Source organism: Chrysochloris asiatica, unplaced genomic scaffold (genome assembly GCF_000296735.1).
Source record: "Chrysochloris asiatica unplaced genomic scaffold, ChrAsi1.0 scaffold00013, whole genome shotgun sequence".
NCBI classification, from domain to species: domain Eukaryota; kingdom Metazoa; phylum Chordata; class Mammalia; order Afrosoricida; family Chrysochloridae; genus Chrysochloris; species Chrysochloris asiatica.
This window is the reverse complement of record NW_006408531.1, coordinates 16,229,252-16,252,488: the sequence shown is the minus strand read 5'-3', so window position 1 is coordinate 16,252,488 and position 23,237 is coordinate 16,229,252. Positions and strand designations below refer to the sequence as shown.

The window sequence follows — 23,237 nt, the reverse complement described above, 5'->3', positions numbered from 1 at the left end:
ATAAAGTAATCCCAAAGCCAAAATGCAATTCCTCTAGGGGTAGTTTTTAGATGTTTGTTTTAGATATATATATTTTAATTTTTTTGTTTATTTTTGATGTGGAGAAAGAAACTTAATTATAGAGTGTAGAAATAAATATTGGCTTTAGAAATACATTACCTTGCAAGTGACTTGTCTTTCAGAATTGTAAACTGAAATAGCTCACAATAATTTTGTTTCAGTATTTTTTTTCCCTCAAGAAGAAAGGAATGTTAGAAACCTCACTAGCAACAACAGTTTTGATAAAGATTTAACTATATAACATTTTTAAAGTAACAACGTTTAAAGCCCTAGATAAAGTTTTGAAACTTATCATGCTTCACCGTTTAATAGAATTATGACTCATTTCAGTAAGAAAAATGCTTTCCCAGCTAAGTTTGAACTGCCGAAGAACACAAACTCAGTCAGCAAGTCTCAAGCTCCTATAAGATTAAAGGAAAAATAAATTAATGTGTACAGAGAATTAAAAAAAAAAAAAAAAGTCCCCAATACTACTAGTCTGTAAACGGAAGTAAAACTAAAACCCCCTAAAATCCCCCAAGCATCAGTCCTTATAAATTCAATGCTACTCTTCTTCTTTGAGGGTTCTTAAATGAACACGATGGCTTTTATCCCTTATATAAGAATCTTCAAACTACAGGAAGCGTGGATACCAACCTCTGGGTTACAAAGTATTTTAAATATTTAAACCCATGCAAGCAAACGTGGGTTTCCTGAGTTCTACTGGGGCCGGCTGTTAGGAACCCGGTAGATTTTGCAAATGTGTAATTCCCGGGCGCCACTGCACTAGTTCTGCGGCGGCAGAGGTGTGTGGTGGCCGCCTCCCGGGCCGGGCAGGGTGGGTGGGACCGGGCGTGTGCCGGGGTGCGAGAGAAGGGCATGACAATACTATGGTGGCGTGCTAGCTGCAGCATCTGGAAGGGGAGTGAAAACTTGGCCGGGGTGCCCCAAATGTGAACCATGATAATATCCAGCATAATTTACAGTGTCCTTTGTCGCTAACAACTTAAGAGATAGATGTAAAGACCATCTCTTCAAAAAAGACCTACGAAAACATATACTTCAACTCCCAACTCCTGCCCCCAAACCTCCCCATCTCCATGGAGCTGAGTTTTAAACCAGCCTAAAATCTAGTCCCAAAAGCAGAGTCCCCTCCCCGCCCGCCCCCGCCACAGTGAGTCAGAGCCCGGCGAACCCGGGTTCTGGTGGCGGGGAGCACACCGAGTGGGGCCACAGTGCTGTGGCCGCTCCGGAGGAGTGAGGCGGCATCCGCGGGACGTGGCGCGGGGTTGGAGCAGGAAAAGGCGCCGCTGTGGCCCCCGGCCGCCCCTCCCGGGCCCGGGCTCCCCGCCCGCGCGCCAGGCACAGCGCGGCGGCGCGAGAGCCGAATGGGAGCGGGGCTGGCCGGGCCAGCACCCCGCGGGCGGCAGCCAGGGAGACCACGGAGGCGGCGGGCAGGGCGCGTGCGCACTGCAGGGGCGCCAGATTTGGCGGGAGGGGGAGTGTCCAAAGCTCTTTGTTTGATGGCATCTCTGTTTACAGAGTTTATACTTTAATATCAACCTGTTTCCTCCTCCTCCTTCTCCTCCTCCTCTGCGACCTCCTCCTCCTCTTTCTCCTGAGAAACTTCGCCCAGGCGGTGCGGAGCGCCGCTGCACAGCCGGGGAGGGACGCAGGCAGGCGGCGGGCAGGGGGAGACGGCAGCCCCGTGCGGTCCCCGCGGCGCCCAGCGGAGCCCCGCGCCCGCCGCGCCATGGCCCGGAGACCCCGGCGCAGGTAACGGGGAGCCTGGGCGGGTGACGCGGGGCCGGAGCGCTCTGGGCGGGAGGCGCCCGAGAGCAGGTGGGAATTGATTGCAGGCACTTCTCCGGGGCTGTCAGATCCTGCGAGGATCCTGAGCCCTTGCCTGCGTAGCAGCAGCCACTCAAGAAACCGATGCACGGAAGAGTCTATACGGGCAAAGTAGCAGGACTTTGGGAAGGACGCCCTGCGGCTCTTTTTGCAACTTGCACGAGGATTCAGTGCTCTTTAGGGGAAAGGGAGCAGCACGTTCAAACTGAGGGCAGAGTGGTGCCCATCAGTCCCGGGGAGTCCACCAGGTGCCTGGCTGAATGCCATGGGTGTCGGCGAGGGAGTCGCCACGTAATTGCTGGATACATTGAGATCTGTTTGGACTTGGACTTACAGAGCATATGGCAGATATAGGGGAAATGTCGGATTGTTTAGTAGCTGCAGGTAGTTCATTTAAATTTCATTCATTCTTTGTGGCGGCGAAGACGAGTGTCAGCTGACAGGCGGCTGGAAACATTTTAGGGGAGGAATAGAGTCGCTCTATTTGCAAAATTGTAAAGCCCTATGTTTGAAGGTTCTAATCATTGTTTTACGGGAGACTTTTTATTTCTAATGCAAACATTGCACACACGCGCACACACAGAGCCACACAAGTCCGCGTAGCACATGTCACTGAATTTGGGAAGGCTCGTGTGGATGATGGGTGAAGTTCCCTCTATGAGAAGAGGGGACGAAGAATGAAGGAGATGCTCGCCAGAACTGTCAGTTGCTGGCGTTCTAACTTCCCGGACTGGAAGCTCCGGAGCTCCGTTCAAGCGGCCGCGGGCTGGGGGTAGCCTGGCGGTCGCTACCGTTGCCTTTCAATGTAAAGGCGACTAGGATTGCAGCACCCAAGACCGCTGCCGCGCAACCGGAATGGGATTCCCAGCGCTAGAGGTCAATGCGCCGCGCGCACACGTGGACGCAGCAGAGGTCCCGCTTCTCCTGCGCCCTGCGCCTGCTACCGTAGGGCACCCCGACCGGGCCCAGTGGAGGGCACAGAGTCTCCTAAAAAGGCTCTGGGGTAAAGTCGTGGGGGCAAAGCCTATTTACCCGCTTCTCTTCAGGGTAGTTGAATTTTTCTTATAATTGTTTTGGAACCGTAGATCTTTGCTCTAGCGCAGCGTTGGGAAGTTGCAAAGTGCGTGGGTGTGGGCCCTGCAACTGCACCCCTGGGCACGCTGGATTGGGGATCAGCGCCTAGGCTTGGCTGAGCGCCAGAGGGAAGGGGAAGCTACTTGGAGGGGGGGGGGGACTCCCGAATCCCCGCGCTGGGTCGGGGACCCGCCCTGGAGGTTGGGGGTGCTGCCCTTGGAGGGGTTTCACCTTCGTTTTTGAGACTCAACAGTTGATCAGCCGGGGGCCCCCTTTTTTTTTTTTTTTTTTTTTTGAGGCTAGGAACTAGAGGGAGGAGAAGAGAGTAGGGAGGAGGCGCGAGTGGAGGCCCTGCGCCCCGAGGTTTCGGCTACCCCCGCGGGGCGGTGCCGCGCAGATTCCCTGAGGCTCCCAGGTAGCCGAGAGGGGAGGCGGCCAACCGGGGTGGCGGCCAAGAGGGGTGGGAGCCTTGAACTTGCCTCGCGGGGGAAGAGAAACAAGACTGCGGCCCCAAAGCCGTTTCTTACTGGGCAAGCGTCAACTCAACAGAGATTATTAACCGGGTCAGCGAAATGAGTCTAAACTCCTTTTCTAGAATCATAGTGGCAGCCACAAGGCACTTCCTCCCGCTCCCCTCCCTCTTTCCAACCCTTGCCCCCCTTTTTCTTTTTCGTTTCTTTGCACGGTTTATTTCCTTGACAGAATGTAATATTCATACTTGTACTCCTGTAACCACACCGGGTCTAGCAGGTGGAGTGTTGAGTGTATCAAGTCTGAAATCAGCCTTTGAAATTCCTCTAGCTGTTGGGTCTGAGATCTTGTCAGAGCAGATAAAGGAAAATTTCTTTCAGGTCCTTAGTAGAAATTAATCATGCTGCGGAGGGGACCCCGACAACGTAGGGCAAGGAAATCGTACTGAAAGGCGATTTCCCCGTGTGAAGCCTGTTGATTTGGAAGCTGACTGTTTTGAGATCCCAGGACTTGCTCTGCTCCCTTGGTGACTGCTTAGGTGTCTGCAAAGTTACACACCACATTTTCCCCAAGACCTGGTTTTGCGCATCGCTTTCTGTGCATCATTTTTCACTGGCACCAGGAAATGTATTCAACCAGGAAATTACCTTAGAACTTGAATGTTGTTGCTGCTGCTAAGTGCCGTCTAATCGGTTCCGACTCATAGCGACCCTGTATAGGGTTTCCCAGGAGCGGCTGGTCAGTTTGAACCGCCCATCTTGCAGCTCAAACCGACCCTGAGGTCGAGTGCTTATCCTACAGCGGCACAGATACAAGCCATTATTTAGAGGCAAGGAAAACTGGGGTCCTAGCAGAGAGGAAGTGATTTGTCCAAGCCAGGTGGCTCAATGGGGACAGAACTTGGTAGGACGGGCACCTTTGCCTCCAAAAACCCAGTTCTAACTGATTACTATTCTCCCTCACCTGATGTTGGCTGCCCCCTGTGGGCAGCTGAATACGTTGCTTGTACCTGGGTGTTCAGCCGTTTCCAAGAGCGATGTACCCAGTTACTAGCTTGGAAGATGTCTTCAGTTTTGAAAATGTAATTTCCGGGTCCAGGGAAACCTAGAAAGTTAAAATGAGTTCAATCTGTCCATCCATGTTCAAATTATTTTGGCTTTCTTAGTATCTTTGATGCTTCACTAGGATGCTACTGCTTTGGGGGGCTATTCCCTGGGATGCCTTCAAAAGATGCTGACCTAAAGCTCTAAATATTCATTTGTTATGCTTTTTGATACTTACATTTTATACGAAAAAGAGACTATTGTAATTATTACTAATCAGACGCTTTCCAGTACCTTTTATTGATAGTGTGAGACTAGGCTCTTGTGTAAAAGGATAAACACTTAAGTGAAAAAAATTATTACAGATTATAAGTACACATTAGTGGACTTCCTTAGTGTTCACATTTTCTATTTGGATCACTTCCTACCTGCCACTTTACATCCTGGGCTTTCAGATTGTTGCTCAAAATAATAGGTTTAAATGATAAGAATCACAACTTCAGGATTTTGGGCAAGCACTTTAGCTTGACTTGTTGTTGTTGTTGTTGTTGTTGTTGTTAAGTACTGTCTAGTAATTTACAACTCATAGAGAGGTTAACCTGTCTAGGGTTTCCAAGGAGCATCTAATGGGTTTGAACTGCTGACCTTTAGGTTAGCAATCCAGTGCTTATCCTATAACAGCACATCAGGACTCCATTTTGACTTGTAGGGAATCAGTAATATACACTTGAGAATTAGTTTGGGAAGATAATAACTAATGGGAGTGTACATTTTTAATGGATTTCTCAATATTACAATGATACAGTCCTGGTATGGCACTGCGGGTTAATGCGCCAGACTGCAAAGCCATTTGAACTTCAAGGCTGGCGGTTCAAGCTCACCAGCTGCTCCTTGGAAACCCAATACAGGGTTGCTATGGGTCGGAATCGACTTGACGGCACTTAACAATAGCAACAACCACAAGGTTGGAGGTTCAAATCCACCATTTACTCCTTGGAAATCCTCTACAGGGTTGCTATGAGTTGGACCCAACTCAACAGCACCTAACAATAACAATAATAATATACTGAATTGTTGTTGTTGTTGTTTGTTAAGTGCTGCAGAGTCGGTTCTGGCCCATAGCGACCCTGTATAGGGTTTCTAAGAAGTCCTACAAGGCCACCCCAGGACGCCAATATATGATGGTTGTTGTTGTTGTTGTTAGGTGCCTGACTCATAGCGACCCTGAATAGTGTTTCCAAAGAACCACTTACTGGTGGGTTTGAACTACTAACCTTGTGGCTGGCAGTCCAGTGCTGATCCTACAGCACCACACCAGTAGATGATTAATAAACATTAAGCATAATGCCATTTCAAAAGTCATCAAAATCCTTTGTTTTGGTTAAGTAGATAAAAGTCTCTTAAAAAACAATTTTGCATTCTTTTTAACCCATGGATATCTTCTGGGGGAATACTTCTATTTTGAATTAGGTATATTTTCAAATATTTCCAACACCATTCAGTGAGAGACAGTAAAACAAAAGAATAAGTAACTCTATGAAGTGACCTAATTATTTACTTTGTTTGGTAACTGAGTATTGTAAGCATACCCAGAAGCCCAAGTTTTGACAATAATGTTATTTACAAAATAGTTTTATCACTTAATAGTCTTATCCTTCCTCAGGTTTTCGCATCCATCCTCTTAGAATCGCCTAATCTTATAATCTTTAAGGGATGATTATAATTATACTACTGAGTGTATTATAACTTGAAATTTTCTTTTAATAAATCACCAGCCCATTGAGATAACACAATTGAGTTGTTTACTGTGTTTAGGAAATATTTAAACAATGTGACGTATGCCAAAGATTTGGAGTGTGTTCTCATATAAAGGACATGGTCTCGTGTTCCTTTTATTGTCTTGAACATTGAGTTTTAAACCTAAACCTTCATTGGTAGGAAGCTTGCCAAATGTGTAACTTGTCACTGGTCTAACAGTAACAACAGGTTTAAACATGCAGAGCAATAACAAAGTGCCAGCTTCTTTGCTGTATCTCTGGATACCAATAACAGCAGAGCCGGTTCACAATGCTAGAGCCACAGAATGCAGAATCAAATCTCATTGTGCAAGTTTTCAGAGTTTGATCTTCATAACCTTTAAAAAGATTGTTGAGGAGTTTTTGTGTCAGTTTTGTAATCCAATAGTTTAAGTCTTCTTGTTTTAGCTTACGTTTGCCCATTTTTATTTCTGGCAGCATATACAGTAGTGATGAGGATGAAGAAGACATTGAGATGTGTGATCATGACTATGATGGCCTGCTTCCCAAGTCTGGAAAGCGTCATTTGGGAAAAACTAGGTGGACCAGGGAAGAGGTAACTAACCATACTATCAAAACATGGGAAAAGCTTATGGTGTGTCCATTTATGAAAAACCAAATTCCAGCTAAACCACAGGTGCTAAACTCATCAACAAGCTCTTGGTGATCTGATCATCCCCTCTCACTCTTCACTCACTGGACTGCATGCTCTGCCATCCCTTCCCAACCTTTTAAATTGGCAGTTCAATGAATGTCATCTCTTTCTCACTTTAGGCTGCATCTGTGTTTCCCTCTCCCATTTATTTTGCCCTGCAAGCTCTTAGAGTTTCTTCATGACCTACTTCACACAGCAACTCTTCTGTCAAGTCATCCTTAGCCTCCCCATACAGAACTCGGTGACTACTCATGTGGTCCCAGCAATTGCATTCACATCCCTGTCTTATGGTTGCTCTGACATCAGTGCTTCTCCCAGTAGACTGCAAGCCTACTGAGGGCAGGGCTAACCATCTGCTCTTTTTTTGTGTACTCTGAATCCAGAATTGCTTGACATAAAGTGGGATATAAATAAATGTTCCCAGAATGAATAAATTGCTGTTTCCAAAAACAAAGGAAGAAAGGAAAACACCAACCGTCAAACCTAATAGAATTAATTCATCTGGTTATCATGTATTCACTTAATGTATGTTGTTATTGTTGTTGTTAAGTGCTATCAAGTATATAGAATTTCCCAGGAGCAGCTGGTGAGTTTGACTTGTTGACCTTTGATTAGCAGTCCGATGTTTATCCTACAGTGTCACACCAGACCTCTACCAGGACTTCCAGATATATAATATTAACATATTGTTGTTGTTAAGTGCTGTCGAGTCAGTTCTGACTCACAGCGACCCTGTATAGGATTTCCGAGGAGCAGCTGGTGGTTTTGAACTGCCAACCTTGTGGTTCGCAGTTCAGTGCTGATCCTACAGTGCCACACCATTAGATATATAGTATTTTATAGAGCCATATATAAATACAGGAGTTCTCATGTTGTGCTGTAGGATAATGAATGTGCTGGACTGCAAGGTCCGTTTGAGCCTCAAGGTCGGTGGTTCAAACCCACCAGCAGTTTCTCAGCAACCCTATACAGAATCACTATAGTCAATGGACTGGATGACATTATATATATATATATATATATGTTGTTGTTGTTGTTGTTAGGTGCCTGACTCATAGCATATATATATATAATGCTCCCCAGGACAAATCTGTGGAAGTAGCTTCTGTAAAGATTTCAGCCTTGGGAACCTTCTGGGGTAGTTCTACCCTGTCCTGTAGCCTCAGAATGACTTGGAGTCGACTCCAGGGCAATGAGTCTATTCTAAAAGCATTTAATCATTTCTTTTTCTATTAGCTTATTAAAACTTGATTTTTTAGGAATGGGAAAATACTTAGGTAGCAAAATTACTCATGTGTAGGGAAAAATTTCCTTTTGCTTAAGGTTCTCAAAGTTCTTTGCAACTAATTTTAGAGGATTCATGTTAGAATCCTTGTAGCAAGTTGTGCCCTCATAGCAACCCTGTACAGGGTTTCCGAGGAGTGGCTGATGGCTTGAACCATCGACCTTGTGGTTAGCAGTACAGTGCTTATCTTACAGCACCACACCAGAATGGTGCTGGTAGTCATGTGCCTTCGTGTCAGCTCCGACTCATTGCAATGTTGTGTAGCGTTTCCGAGGCTGTAAATCTTTACAGGAACAGAAAGCCTCATCTTTCTCCCATGGAGCAGCTAGTAGATTCAAACCGCTAATCTTCTGGTTAGCAACCCAACTCATAACCCACTACGTTACCAGGGCTTCTTCCACACCAGATTTAGTGGTATTAATTCTTCTTCAGTTTCAGTCCACTTAAACCAGAACCACTATTGGCAGCAGGGCAGGATTTCCATTGAGGTCCATAGGAAATGCCCTGAAGAAGTGCACTTGAATGATCTTTAAAGACATAGAAGCATAGAAGATCTTTCATTAACACTGGTTCCTAGTTCCTATGTCTGTTTTATACCAGTGACCCACATTGTGTGTGATGTTGTTGCCCTTACAGAAACAGAAGGCTATCTATCTCTTGAAGGAACACAATTAGAAAGTCTCTAAAGAACAGGTAGACAGGGAGTAGTCTTTAAACAGAAAAAACAAATTGCCCACTGATGTTTAGTGTCTTCTGTGTCTCATAAGGTTGACTAGAATATATTGATACAAAACTTGAACTATTTTCTTACATCATACATGCCTTTCAACTTAATTAAAAAGTGATCTTCCATGTTTTTGTATGAAAGATGGTTGGACTAACTGAAAATACTATATATTTTTTTACTTGAGATCCTGTCTATTGTGATTGTTAAATGTTGACTTCATCTAACATTGGAGGAGTCCAATATTTTTTTCTCCACAAAGTAAAAATTGTAACAGTTATCATATATATATTATCTCCATATGTGTCAGGCATATGCTGAATGTTTTACACAATAATTTCATGTAATTCCTAAGTAACCCTCTGGCCATCAGCTTTCCTGTTATATAGATGTCAACACTAAATTCCAGAAAGGTGAAATTATATATCCAGGCTTACACAGCTACTCAGTTATTGTTAGGTGTTCTCGAGTTGGTTCCGACTTATAGCAACCCTGTGTACAACAGACCAAACCACAACTCTGCCATCCTCACAATGTTATGTTTGAATTGATGGCTGCTGCCACTGTATCATTCTAGCTCTTTGGGAGTCTTCTACTTTACAAAACATGATGTCCTTCTCCAGGGAGTGGTCCTTCCTGACATGTCCACAGTATGAGAGACAAAGTCACAGCATCATCCTTACTTCTTCCTTAACAGATTTGTTTGTTCTTCTGGCATTCCAGGATATTTCCAGTATTCTTCACCAATGCCATAAGTCATATGCATTGATTTCTTCTCTGGTTTCTTCTCTTTCCTTATTCATTGCTGAGCGTTAGCATGCATATGAGGCCATTGAAAATACCATGACTTGGGTCGGGCAGCACCTTGGTTCTCAAAGTGACTTTGCTTGTTAACACTTTAAAGAGATCTTTTGCAGCAGTTTTGCCTGATACAGTATGTCATTTGATTCCTTGACTGCTGCTTCCATAAACATTGATTGTGGATCCAAGTAAAATGAAATCTTTGACAGCTTCGTTCTTTTCTCCATAATCTTACTATTAGTCCAAACGATGAGACCAAATTCAAAATCTGATATATGTGACTCTCAATAAATCTATGTTTTAAACCAGTATATCACAATAATACTTGTATTTAGATATTTGGGGCCCTTTTTTTTCTTCCCTTGGATTGGAATATTGCATTGATTCCCTCGTTTATTCTAACTTAAATATTCTAACAGTTACATAGTAAATGACTGATATCCTAGGAGTACTTTTAAATGTCTTAGGATGAAAAACTAAAGAAGCTGGTGGAACAGAATGGAACAGATGACTGGAAGGTTATTGCCAATTATCTCCCGGTAAGTTAGTGGGGTTTTTTTTTTGCTTTTTTTTTTTTAATTGTTTTAATCTTATTTTTGCGCAGGGGAAGCATGTCTCAAATATTTTAATAAGGTATTTTAGGATAAAGTATTAAGATAATATATATTTGGTGACAGAAAAAAATAGTAGGGAGAGAAATGCCCCAGTTACAACTTAAATTTATATTGGCATGCATATAATTGAGATGTTTTAGACGAATTTCTAACGGATTTCCAGAACTATTGGTTGTTGTTTTTCAAAGTTGCTTTTTATTCTATATTTTCATTTATTTAGGTAATATAAATTACCTGGTAAATGACTAAACTCATGATATTTCTCCCAAGTCAGTTTCTTCTCATTTCCCTGTTTTTGTCACTAGCCATACCTTGGACACCCAAGTTTAGAATTTGGGGATCATTTTTCAATACATCACACCCCCTCATTCTTTATGTGCAAGTATTTATAATTATTTAAAAATATTCAGTGCCATTGGGTTGATTTTGACTCAGAGTGACCCTGCACATGGTTTCCAAGGCCATAAATCTTTACAGGAACAGAAAGCTTCCTCTTTCTCCCATCGAGTGGCTGGTGGATTCTGGATTTGAACTGCTGACCTTGCAGTGAACAGTCCAACTTGTACCCCACGACACCTCCAGGACTCCTAATCTGTGAACTGTTGTTGTTATTAAGTGCCGTGGAGTCAGTTCCAACCCATTGTTGTTGTTATTAAGGGCCGTGGAGTCAGTTCCGACCCACAGAGACCCTATGTAGGGTTTCCAAGGAGTAGCTGACGTGCTTGAACTGCCAACCTTGTGGTTCAAACCAACTTTGCAGTCCAGCATATTAACCTGTAGTGCCACACCAGGACTCCTTCTAAACCACAGCGGCCCTATATAGGGTTTCTGAGGAGCAGCTGCTGGGTTTGAACCCCCGACCTTGCAGTTCAAATGGATCTTGTGGTCCAGTGCTTATCCTATAGTGCCACAGCAGGACCTTTGTCCTGGTCTCTGTTTTTTCTCCCCACTGCTTCCATAGGTTAGGCTCTCTCCCTCTATCTAGACAGTGGCCTCCTAACTGGCAGTGAATAGAGACGTGGCTTGGGAGAGGGTTTGGACTGCATAGGGTGAACACCGTCAGAGAAAATGACACCAAAATCACTGTCCGTAACATTTGTGTACCGTGTTTCAGAAGAAATTCACTATTTTTTTAATAAAACTATTCCTGTAGTTAGTTATTACAGCAAAGACACTTGTAAGATTGAATTGCATGTATCGCTATACCTACAAGGTTAAAACCCTATACTAATTTCTTTTTTGAACCTTCCAATGCATTCCGAAGGAACCCTGCTGGTGCAGTGGGTTAAGTGTTGGGCTGCTAACCAAAAGGTTTGAACCAGCCACTCTGCAGGAGAAAGATGAGTGAGTTTCCTTCCGTGGAGATGACAGCCTCGGTAAACCAGTGGAGCTATTCTACTCTGTCGCACACGGTCACCATGAGCCCAAGTTGTCATTCTTACCCAGTAATGATGTGGATTTGTCTTCTTCGGGCACTGCAAATACTTGCTGTTGTTTACATTGCTGTCAGTGTTTTTACAGTAACTGATTTTGTCAAATTTTCTGATGTTTTAGCTGCAACATTGTGGCAACTAGCATTTGTGAACCTATAGGAATAACTTTTTGAGAACGATGTAGTAATTAAAGGAAAAAGAGAAACTCAGATACGAATAATGCAACTAACAATGTCATTCAGTCTAGAAAGATTTTACGAAACAATGTTACTGTTAATGTTCATATAATCTAAGGAATAATTGCAGTTGAACAACTTGCAACGATATCACATATTCTATGCCTAAAATGAATGAGAATCATTCCTAAGGATCCTGTCTGATCTGAGAGGGGAGGAGGCCCACGGAGGGGGCTGACATCAACAAACTTCCCTACTTTGCAGCTTTACATAGATCCCAGTGCATCCCGCATACCACTGGCTGATGGAGCTTCCTAAAAGGCAGCTCTGCTTTATCTTTTTAAAACCAACAACAGCAACTTTGTTGTTGTTAAGTGTCATTGAGTTGGTTCCGACCCATTGCAACTCTGTATAGGTTTTCAAGGAGCAGGTGGTGACCTTTAACCGCCGACCTTGTGGTTCATTCCAACTTTGCAGTCCGGTAGATTAACCCAGTAACACACCAAAAGCAATTTTAGAGTCTCCCAAATTAATTTAAATTGCCTCAGCCTGGCAATTTAATTTTATTCATTTTATCAAATTATTCATTTAATCAAAATTAATCCATTAAGGATCCTCCTCCTTTATGGCCCCAGCTCAGCTCCAACTCTGTTTCCTACTTCTGCTCTATAAGCAGATTTGGTTAAATTCATATCTCCTTTCTCTCCTATGAGCTTTTTCTTGATGACCCCACCACCTAGATTATTTTTCCCTTTATTTTCCTACCAGTTAAAATTCTCTCCATCCTCCAAAGTCTATGTCAAGAGTTCTTCCTATGAAGACATAGTTTTTTTCTCTTCTCAGAATGCTCTTTGCCCCACCCCAATATCATTTTATATGGGTCTCCTTTGGGTGTAAATCAAAGTTTGCTTTGTGTAATGTTATTAAGTACCATCGAGTCAGTTCCAACTCATAGTGATGCTGTATAGGGTTTCTGAGGATCTGCTGGTGGATTTGAACCTTGCCTACAGCGCTACACCAGGACTCCTTCTGTAATGCTAATTATGTATTTTTTCTTTCTTATAAGATTATAAGCTCTAGAACCCATTTTGTATTTTTCTTGGTTCCTTTTACAATATAAATTCTGGCCCTGAATTGAAGCACACATCTCAGTTTGAGTGAGAAGCAAATGTTAGTCACCTAGGGTGGGTTTTCATAAAAGCCTGACATTAATAATGAATCTCTAAGAAGCCTAAGGTCATGTAGCTACTTTCACATGAAAGGGAAATCAGCAGACACATGTGTAGTGTATGTTGTTCCTTTAGTTTAAGTGGCGGGACTATTTCCCTCAGCAAACAGAGTTTCTAATTTTAAATGCATCTTTGATATGTTCTTTGTATATTTCTGACCTCTAAGTAGCAAGTGGTATGTAGGCACTCTAAGCATGCCTTATCAGATCCTTGGATGTTTTCTCTATATATTGTCTTTGTGTAATTCACATTAGAACAAAGCCTTCATGTATATATCAAATCATATCGATGTGACTGTGCATGCTTTATTTTACTGAATTAGAATCGAACAGATGTACAGTGTCAGCACCGATGGCAGAAAGTTCTAAACCCTGAGCTCATCAAAGGTCCTTGGACCAAAGAAGAAGACCAGAGAGTAAGTTCTTTCTTTACTGGTGTGTGATTCACAATTAAAAGTAGTCCCAAAATATCTTTGTTATATGTCTTCAACTTGAGAAAACAGGTAGAGTGTGCAAACAGGAAGTAGAAGACTCTATGCCCATACTTCCAATGCATGAAAGCAGAGTTTTAGAATTTTTCTAAAGATTTTTGTAACTCTGAAGAATGATAACACTGACTCCTTACATAACATTAAAACACAGGTTATTTTTGTGTGTTTATCTGAAGGTGATAGAACTTGTACAGAAATACGGTCCGAAACGTTGGTCTGTTATTGCCAAGCACTTAAAGGGGAGAATTGGAAAGCAATGTAGGGAGAGGTGGCATAACCACTTGAATCCAGAAGTTAAGAAAACGTCCTGGACAGAAGAGGAAGACAGAATTATTTACCAGGCACACAAGAGACTGGGGAACAGATGGGCAGAAATCGCAAAGCTACTGCCTGGACGGTAATCATATGTCAAAAAATATATTGATTGGGAAGAATGAGGGAGTGGGTATTGAAATTTTTGTTTGAAATGTATGGTGAGTGGATTATATTCCATCAGTTGTCATTCATTAAGTGAACTTGAACCATAGCTTTCAGAACTGGAAGAGATCTTAGAGTTGAGCTGGTTGAAGACATGCGTCAAAGTCCAGGAACCCTGGGCCATGTCTCTTACCCTTCTCGATCCTCAATTTCTCTACTTGGAAAATGAGCAATAACTTACTTCATGAGGCCAAAGTTAGGATCAAGTGAAATGAATGTCAGAGCACTTGGTAAACTACCAAACTCCAAACATGTGGTTGGAAACTGAGGATAAGCATGTCTCTGGTCTGAGTTCACACAGTTGATTAAGAGACCAGCAGGAACTTGTTCACCATTTTCTACCACACTGGAGTTCATTTTATTATATTACTTTTATTATGGTAGTTTTTCTTTTAACTAAAAAAAAAAGTATTTCTAGAATTATCACAGCTTCCAGACTTTAAAATAATATCAGTGTAATGCTTTCTTTTTGATGAGCAAGGCAAGAAAATATTCTCATTATGAGAGATAACTATGGTAACCTGCTTTGTCCACATTCCCCACTTAAGCATCATGTAACAGGTTTTGTTGAATTGGGGAAACATTTTATTACAATTCCAAAATAATGTAAGATAAAAAATAGCCCAGCTCTTTTTCTTCTTGAGCTTCATATTCAAAAGTGGGAGCAGAGGTCATTCAAAGCAGCCCTGGCTGTGAAGAGAGATATGCGTGCACTGTTCTCTTGTGGTGCTCCATAGCATTTCCTTCAGCTGGCTCAGTATCAGCTTAGAGAATGCAGAGGTTGGTGAAGGGAGGCCTCTTATCACACATGGTCTGAGAGGAGATGCTGTTGATTCTTCTCAAAATTAAAGGGGCAATCAAACTTCCTCTTTCTTTCACTAGCGTCCCCCTCCCCCATCGAAATAGTGAAATGGAGGCTTGAAACGATATTTTGAATTGAGAAACTCCTCTGAGAGTTAAAAGACTTTAGTAAAAATGCTATGCAGTCTGAACTTATTTCAAGGGTTAGTATCTTTCCTAGTTGGGTCCCATTTTCCACTCTCAGTTGTCTGGTTAGGGAACAGTTTGGGTGGTTCTCAAAAGGTCAGAGTTTTCTTAACTCCAAATATCTCACTGGTGCAGCAGTGGCAGCATCCACCGACTTCACCGGGTACCTGTTGTGTTGTGTGTGTCGTGCTAAACCACATTCCCAGGGGGTAATTTTCTAGGAGAGCCAAAACTTTACAGTCTGGTAGTACAAAGAGAATGAACCTGAAGGGTTATTGTGTTGAGAGTACATCTCACTATCAGGGAAATGAAATGGTCCAAAGATACCAAATTTTATAGAAACATACATCAAGCCCAGTCATGTCATTAAGAAAAATTTTGGCAATAGGACAAGCATGATATTAGGAGGTAGAGAAAACTCTTTAAAGAACAGTTTTCTGTCATTTAACTTTACTCTGAATTGAAATATTTGTTTATAAAATTGTTATAATATATTTCTGTGCAGAACTGATAATGCTATCAAGAACCACTGGAATTCGACAATGCGCCGGAAGGTGGAGCAGGAAGGTTATCTGCAGGAGCCATCTAAAGCCACTCAGCCAACAGCAGCCACAGGTTTTCAGAAGAGCAGTCATTTGATAGGTTTTCCTCATGCTCCACCTTCAACTCAGCTCCCTCCCACTGGCCAACCCTCAGTTAACACTGACTATTCCTATTACCACATCTCTGAAGCACAAAATGTAAGCCATTCCTAAGAATTTAGTTTAATGAGAGACGTAGTTATTTTAGCACTAGGCAGTAATAGCATCTTACAGCTGAATACTTTTCAGAGAACGTAGTCATGACTGAGCCCACCCTTGAGCCCTTTGAAGCTGGTAAGGGTAGGTATTGTTATCCTGATTTGGGGTTCCAGAAATGAAGGTGCTAAGTGAGTTGTCCAGGCCTACATAGCTCAGAGAGGTCGCACTGCTAAGAATCTAGGTTGTTTTATTCTAAACCTCTATTTTACAACTTGCCGCTTCAAATCTAACTTTAAGTTTAGCTTGTGAATGGGAATTTCTTTAACGCGCTGCTGCTGAAGAACAGAGATGCATTTGTTGTCTAATATTTTTCTTTTCCAAAATGAAAAAGTTAATATGACACTTAAAGAGGAGATAGCTTGATTTACTGAAATTCTGCTAATAATTATGAGATTGATTCTGGTAGCCATCTAGCACAAATGTCTGAATTTAGTGATTCAGTTAAGTATTTATGCTCTTCCTCCACATCAGGAAAAGAACTTTGTAGTATTGATTATGATTATTTGATGTCTTTTTGTCTTTCTTCCCATTTGTATTTGGATCATTGTGATGTCTGTATTATTTCTAGATACTTTATCTAGGGAAAGAAATACTTTATAATATGAAGAGAAAAAAAATCAAGAAACTTTCATCTTAAGAGTAATAATAAATGATGAAAATTACCCTGAAATACAGAGTTTAGATTCAAATCCTCTGCACGGCATGGTCATTATACAGTTTTTACCTTCCTGTATCTGTTTCATGCCTATGACTACAGAATTTCCAGAAAAGACAATAGTGAATGAACTATCATATCATAAGAGGTTCTATGTTGTTCATTGAAATCCTTAATGATTCTAAGAAAAATATTATTATTTACAGTTAATACCATTCATTTTCCTGCCAAAACTTTGTTTTTTATACATTCATGAATGCATGTAAGGTTATATTTTCCATTGTTCTTCCCCAGTTAAGAAATATTTCCTGTCAGGATTGTACACTTCACATTTTTTTCTGTGTGTATTAGCCATCTAGCCACTTTCAAATAACTGACTAAATTTCAGGTTCAAGTGTTTTTTGTTTTGTTTTGTTTTGCTGAGTGAATTTTATCCGTAAAGCATTGTTTTCTCAATCCTGAAACAAAACCTCAGGAAGCTAAGTCCCATGGAACATATGTAACCATGAATGACTAGGTCTTTGTTTTGCCTGTTTGATCTAGGTCCCCGGTCATGTTCCATATCCTGTAGCGTTACATGTAAATATAGTCAATGTCCCTCAGCCAGCTGCTGCAGCCATTCAGGTAAGGCCATTTCCCAAAGAAACTTGTTAGCTGTTCAAGGCACTGTTTTCAAGAAATACTTTTTTTTTTTCGTCTAAACACCTATTTCTGCCTGGCCAACTGAAATAAAAAGAGAAGGGATCCATGGGGAGGAGGGGTGAAGCTCTCCCAAACAGCTACCAGCCTTTGTTTCTGAAGTAAAATTGTTCTGGAATTCTCGGACTCTGAGGCTGTCCATTGGAACAACTCACCAACCAGCATCCACTGTAGCCTCAGATTTTTCTTACTCTCTTCAGTCCGGAATAACCTTCACGAAGATTTCTATAGGGGTCAAGTTTGGTTGGTGTTAGCTCACCAGGGAGGCTCTGGGCTGTGTGTAGTACTTCATGACGGTAGATGGTATTTACCATTGCATTTACAACTTCCTGTCAGACTCTTATCTCTTTGTCTCCCTCAGAGACACTATAATGATGAAGACCCTGAGAAAGAAAAGCGAATAAAGGAATTAGAATTGCTCCTCATGTCAACCGAGAATGAGATAAAAGGGAAACAGGTACTTCTAGTAAGCATGTCACTATGTGCTTGGCCAGGGTAGGGGTGGGGGCAGACCAGCTTTATTACCCAGGCACTGGCTGTTCTTGATCTTTTTCTTCTAAATAGTATCCAAGGAGCCCTGGTGGCACAGTGTGTTAAGAATTGGGCTGCTAAGCTCCAAGTCAGTAGTTCAAATTCACCAGCTTATCCACAGGAGAAAGATAAGACATCTGCTCCCATAAACACTGACAGTTTCAGAAACCCTAAGGAGTAATTCTACTCTATCCTATTAGGTCACTGTGAGTCAGAATTGACTAAATGGGCTAAATGTCTGTATCAGGGTTCTGTGTTTCCACTAACAATATTGAAACACAAGAAGTTGCTTGTAATAAAATACAGTTAGTACCAGAATGTATATTGACTAAATTGGAAACATTTTTATATTATGAAAATACTATCAAAATATCCTCTTGGAATTGCCACCATTGATACATATTTTTTTTACCCCCAAGAGAACTATAATCAATTCAAAGACTAGCAAAGAAAAATGAATGAAAATCTGCATTTTTTAAAAAGCTGTGCATCTAGTAATGAAGATATGGTGTCTATTCATTTAATTTTTGTCTTTCTGTTATTTTTTTCTTAACCAATTTTTTTATTGCTATAATGTTCGCTCTGATTTGATATACATTCAATGTGTGAACATAAAACAAGACCTACCTTCTTCATAATAACATTAGCCACTCTCTTTTGTGTGCATGTGTGGAAGATGTGTTGGGTGACTGCTGAACTCTGGCCTTTTCTTTCTTTCTTTCTTTGTGATTGGGCAGCAAACTGGGAACACAGCTTGTACTTTGTAACACACGTAGCTAGCCAACAAAGAGAATAAAAGACACATAATGCCCAGTAGGTATTCTTTAGGAGTAACTTTCTTTTCCTTAAATAATAAAATGATAATGTGCATGATGTCAGTCAGAACACTTTTTAACTTTAGCTGATGTTTTGCAATTTCTCCTGTTGCATGATCATGCTGAAAGGAGACTTCTGTTAACTTGCCCTTCTGCTTTATTAACTACATTGAGATGGTGGCTTTTCATTGCCTCCATGCGCTCTGCAGCATTAGAAAGGGTTAGAGTGAACAAGAATATTTAGGGATGAAAGCAACTCTAATTCTTGAATCCTGTAGCCTTTGTGTAGGTTAGAAAGCAAAGAGGACCATTGGCAATTCATAGCAACCATTTATGGTCCGTCTGAAGATTCTGTTAGAGTGGACATTTAAGACATTCCTGTGAGAGTTGTACTTTGTAGCCTAACATCACTCATTGCAACGCCACATCATATGAAAAAATGATGGCAAGTAACGTTAACTATGTAGACGACAAACTAGACCACTCATAAAAAGCAGGGTCTGCATTGATAAAAGGAAACATCCTGACAACTGTTTCATAGGCATAAGTTCTGGATGGTGCAACTCCTTTTATCTCCTCTCCAACAGCATCTGATACCTTGTGCAATTTCATTGCTAAGTTCCTTCTCCCTTTCTTCTCCCCGCTCTTTCTTTACTTCTTGCCACCCCCTCCCCCTTTGCTTAGACACAGAACCATACATGCAGCTACCCCGGGTGGCACAGCACAGCCATCGCCGACCACAGCAGAACTCATGGAGACAGTGCACCTGTTTCCTGCTTGGGAGAGCACCACTCCACTCCATCTCTGCCAGTGGACCCAGGTTCCCTACCCGAAGAAAGTGCGTCTCCAGCAAGGTGCATGATCGTCCATCAAGGAGGCACTATTCTGGACAATGTTAAGAATCTCTTAGAATTTGCAGAAACCCTCCAATTTATAGATTCTGTAAGTAAAATGGTTAAAACAAGTTGCTCCTTTTGGAAGGGGAATTGGGAAACCCATGTCTTTGATCATTGCTGTTTTCTTTAGCAAATATGTTATTAGTGTACCTAATATAAAGGTAAAAGGATGTTGTTAATCTTAGTATAAATGTTTTCCCCCCTAAAGGTCTGGTTTCCTAGGCTACCCAAATAAAACTTTCACCCTTTTCCTTCCAAATGCATTTTAAAAAATAGTGAAGATAATAATTTATAAACAGAGCTTGGATTCTGGGAATGATGTTTGAGTTATGTTTAACCTTCATTTTTTTACTTTGTTTATAATTTTGTGCTTGTCCTGAACTTTGCCTTTCTTTGGGATAGCACATTAAGACTTATGTTTACTCAGAGCTGAAATCAATGTATTTGAAGTGGTTATTAATTCATTGATGGTACTATCTTGCTTTCTCCCCAAACACTGGTGATTAATCACCAGTCCCTATTGGGCCACCAAGTCAAGTCACCTTGAATGAAACAAATTTGTATTTAGCACCTGATGAAACAAATTTGAGTGCAGGACCCTGTAAGCAGACATCCAGTTAATTCCCTTGACTTCCCAGTTGGTTAAAAAACATGTATTGCATACCCTGGACAGGGGACGAATATTGCCAATAATTTGCTATCTAGAAAAGGTTTCCTTCTTGCTTTAGATTGCATGCAAATGAGAGTGCCCAGAGTTCCCTGCAGCCCACATGTAGGAGCAGCCATGAGGCTAGACCATCAGGGTAGACCCTTGAAGCAGTCTAACAGAATCGTCAATAACCCGGAAGCTAGTTCGCCAGCAGTCAGCTGGACCAGGGGTTCTCTTTGCATGTAGCATCTCTCTGTCTCAATGCTGTGTTTTAGGTGATGGCACATGTCATGCGCACTCTGTCTCAAAGTTCTGTGCCTCCCACGTTGTTTCAGGATTCTTCATCATGGTGTGATCTCAGCAGTTTTGAATTCTTTGAAGAAGCAGAGTTTTCACCTAGCCAGCACCACGCAGGCAAAGCCCTACAGCTTCAGCAAAGAGAGGGCAATGTGAATAGAGCTGCAGGAGAGCCTAGCTCGAGGTTGAACAAACGCATATTGAGGGAGAGTTCACTTGACCCACCCAAGTCCTTCCCTCCTGCAAGGCACAGCACAATTCCACTGGTCATCCTTCGAAAAAGGCGGGGGCAGGCCAGCCCCTTAGCCACTGGAGACTCGAGCTCCTTCATATTTGCTGACGTCAGCAGTTCAACTCCCAAGCGTTCCCCTGTCAAAAGCCTACCCTTCTCTCCCTCGCAGGTAGATCACAGTTTCTGCACAGATGTTACTAATTTTCAACAGCCACCTGAGCCTGAATAATCTAGAAACTAATCCTTTGGAACAAATGACTAATTACTGTTGCCCTACTGATTTCCCTCCATTGTTGAATCTAGCTGTTGCTAAGTCCCACTACCTCCCAAAGTATAGGCTGCCTGCAGGTTGATATTGTTTTAATGATTTTTCTTATTCTTTGATGGTTTGGAAGATGATTAGTTGCATGGCATGTGCTTTTGTTTCAACACTAGAGTTTAATATTTCTGTTCCTTCTCTTATCCTTTCCCTCCCTCTGAAATTTTAACATTTTTTCCTGCTTCTTTCTTCATTTATTATTATGTGATTCACTGACCCAGGGGTGGGGCGACTCGAGCCATGTTTCTGTAACATTTGGGTTGTAACTGAAAACTCATCAATGTAAAAGTCCCAGTTCATCTGTAAGTGGAAATGTTTCAGAAGAGAATGAGGAGCAATTACACACAGAAGATAAAATGTTTGGATTTTAATTTCTCAGCATTGGCTCTTTTGAATTGTGCTATAATATCTTATTAGCACAGTTTTTGTCAAAGAATAGTCTTCATGTAGTATACATGTTTAAAACATGGAAATTATAATTCTTATTAGAGACCTCTGTTCCTAAATTGTTAATGTAACTGAAATCAATAGCTAATTGGCACTTCAGATCATTTTTCCAAATATGCCTGTCAAGTTTGCTTTAAGCACAGCTTTAAGTAAGAACAAATGATGTCCCATCAAAAAATGATCGTGTTTTTTGCCTGTATTTTCCAAACTGTAGTCTCCAGAATAGACTCTAATAGATGTTCCAGAAAAATAGCTAACTACGAGGGGGCTTCAAAAGTTTGTGGAAAAAATTCCACTATCTTTTCACTCTGTTGGTTGGTTGGTTTTTCCACCAGCTTTTGGAAGCCCCCTCATATGTAGACATATGAGTTTGGGACACAAAGAATAAAACACATTTACAAATTAGTTTTACTTCAGGATCTCTCAGAGTTTTTACTATCCCAGCCTGCAGTATGGCTTTGAGATAATGCTGTACAGTCTTCCCAAACTTACTTGACTTTGGACTCACTTGTTTCAGCAGCGCCTTTTATTTTCCAAGAACATTTGTGTTCTGAGAACACTTACTACTCCAAAGTCTTTCATGTAATGTGAACCTACTGTAATAAGAGTTTCAGCTCACAGATCATTAAAGAGAGAAAAAGAATATGAAAAAAAAATGATCCTAGCTTTCTTAAAACATTAGTCAAATGTGTACCTCATTCTCTTTAATGGAATATTATCATCAAGGATTAATGACATTAATTGTCATTTATTGGGAATATTTTCTTAGGATTTTGCAAAAGTTTTTTAGCATTGACACTTGATTTTGTAGCTTGGAAATCGTACTCCAAATCTTGTGCGAGCTCAATTGATATAAAACATTACCTTATCCAACAATACGTTGTTGGATATTTTTTTCCTTATTACCGTTCTATCTTTATTATCTTATAAATGGGTCAGTAAAACATGCTTGTTCTCAAGGTGTGGTTTTCTAAAATTGGGCTAAATAAAAGATTGCTGTTTAAGTGATTTTTTTTTTTCTCCCCATATTTAGTTCTTAAACACTTCCAATAGCCATGAAAACTTAGACTTGGAAATGCCTTCATTAAGCTCCAGCACTCTCAATGGTCACAAATTGACTGTTACAACACCATTTCATAGAGATCAGACTGTGAAAACTCAAAAGGAAAATACTATGTAAGTCCTTGATTCAAGAACAAAAGTCTTACTTGATTAATGGAATATGGTCTCTCTATATCTCTGTCCACAATCCTAGCTCATGTGTGTATATAATTATGTCTACATTGAGCATATTTGTTCTGGCATGTTATCATTTCTAAGACGTAGGAGGGGTCAGGATAAACTAAATTATCCTGTTATTCATATCAAAATTTCCTATACATACAGAGGTTGTTTTCATATAATTTTTTATTCTGTAAGATCTTTTCTTCACTGAAAACAAAATTTGAAATCTTTTATTTTACGTTACTGATACATTTTATAAGAGGAATGAGTATGTTTCACATTTTTATAATCTTGCTTTTTCTTTGTGAAGTGTATGCATAGATAGGACCATTTCTAATATCCCTAGGAATTTTATATGATTAGATTCCATGGGCTGATGAAGTAGTCATTTGTATTCAGTAAACGTCACTAATTTCAACAAAGGGTGGAGAAAGCCAGTATGAATTACAAACTACCTTTCAAATAAATGCAATCTTATTTTTTTCCAAGTATACGAAGTAAAATGTAACAGAAAAAAAAATTTTTTTT

At 41.1% G+C, this 23,237-nt stretch overlaps 1 protein-coding gene across 8 annotated transcripts in view; it reads left to right on the top strand.

Moving 5' to 3' along the window:
- The first annotated feature begins 1,599 nt into the window (after window positions 1-1,599).
- Window positions 1,600-23,237, top strand: part of MYB (v-myb avian myeloblastosis viral oncogene homolog) — a 44,521-nt gene continuing 22,883 nt past the window's right edge. For 2 of the 8 annotated variants that reach the window (XM_006834638.1, XM_006834635.1), the window contains exons 1-10: window positions 1,600-1,815; window positions 6,713-6,830; window positions 10,207-10,278; window positions 13,514-13,606; window positions 13,858-14,078; window positions 15,651-15,885; window positions 17,144-17,224; window positions 17,661-17,765; window positions 19,330-19,587; window positions 22,519-22,661. In XM_006834638.1, the coding sequence (XP_006834701.1) occupies window positions 1,793-1,815; window positions 6,713-6,830; window positions 10,207-10,278; window positions 13,514-13,606; window positions 13,858-14,078; window positions 15,651-15,885; window positions 17,144-17,224; window positions 17,661-17,765; window positions 19,330-19,587; window positions 22,519-22,661 (1,349 nt within the window). In that variant the 5' untranslated portion in view covers window positions 1,600-1,792. Of the gene's footprint in view, window positions 1,816-6,712; window positions 6,831-10,206; window positions 10,279-13,513; window positions 13,607-13,857; window positions 14,079-15,650; window positions 15,886-17,143; window positions 17,225-17,660; window positions 17,766-19,329; window positions 19,588-20,525; window positions 20,889-22,518; window positions 22,662-23,237 lie in introns of all 8 variants that reach the window. The other 6 variants (XM_006834633.1, XM_006834634.1, XM_006834632.1 and 3 more) reach the window with 6 other exon arrangements.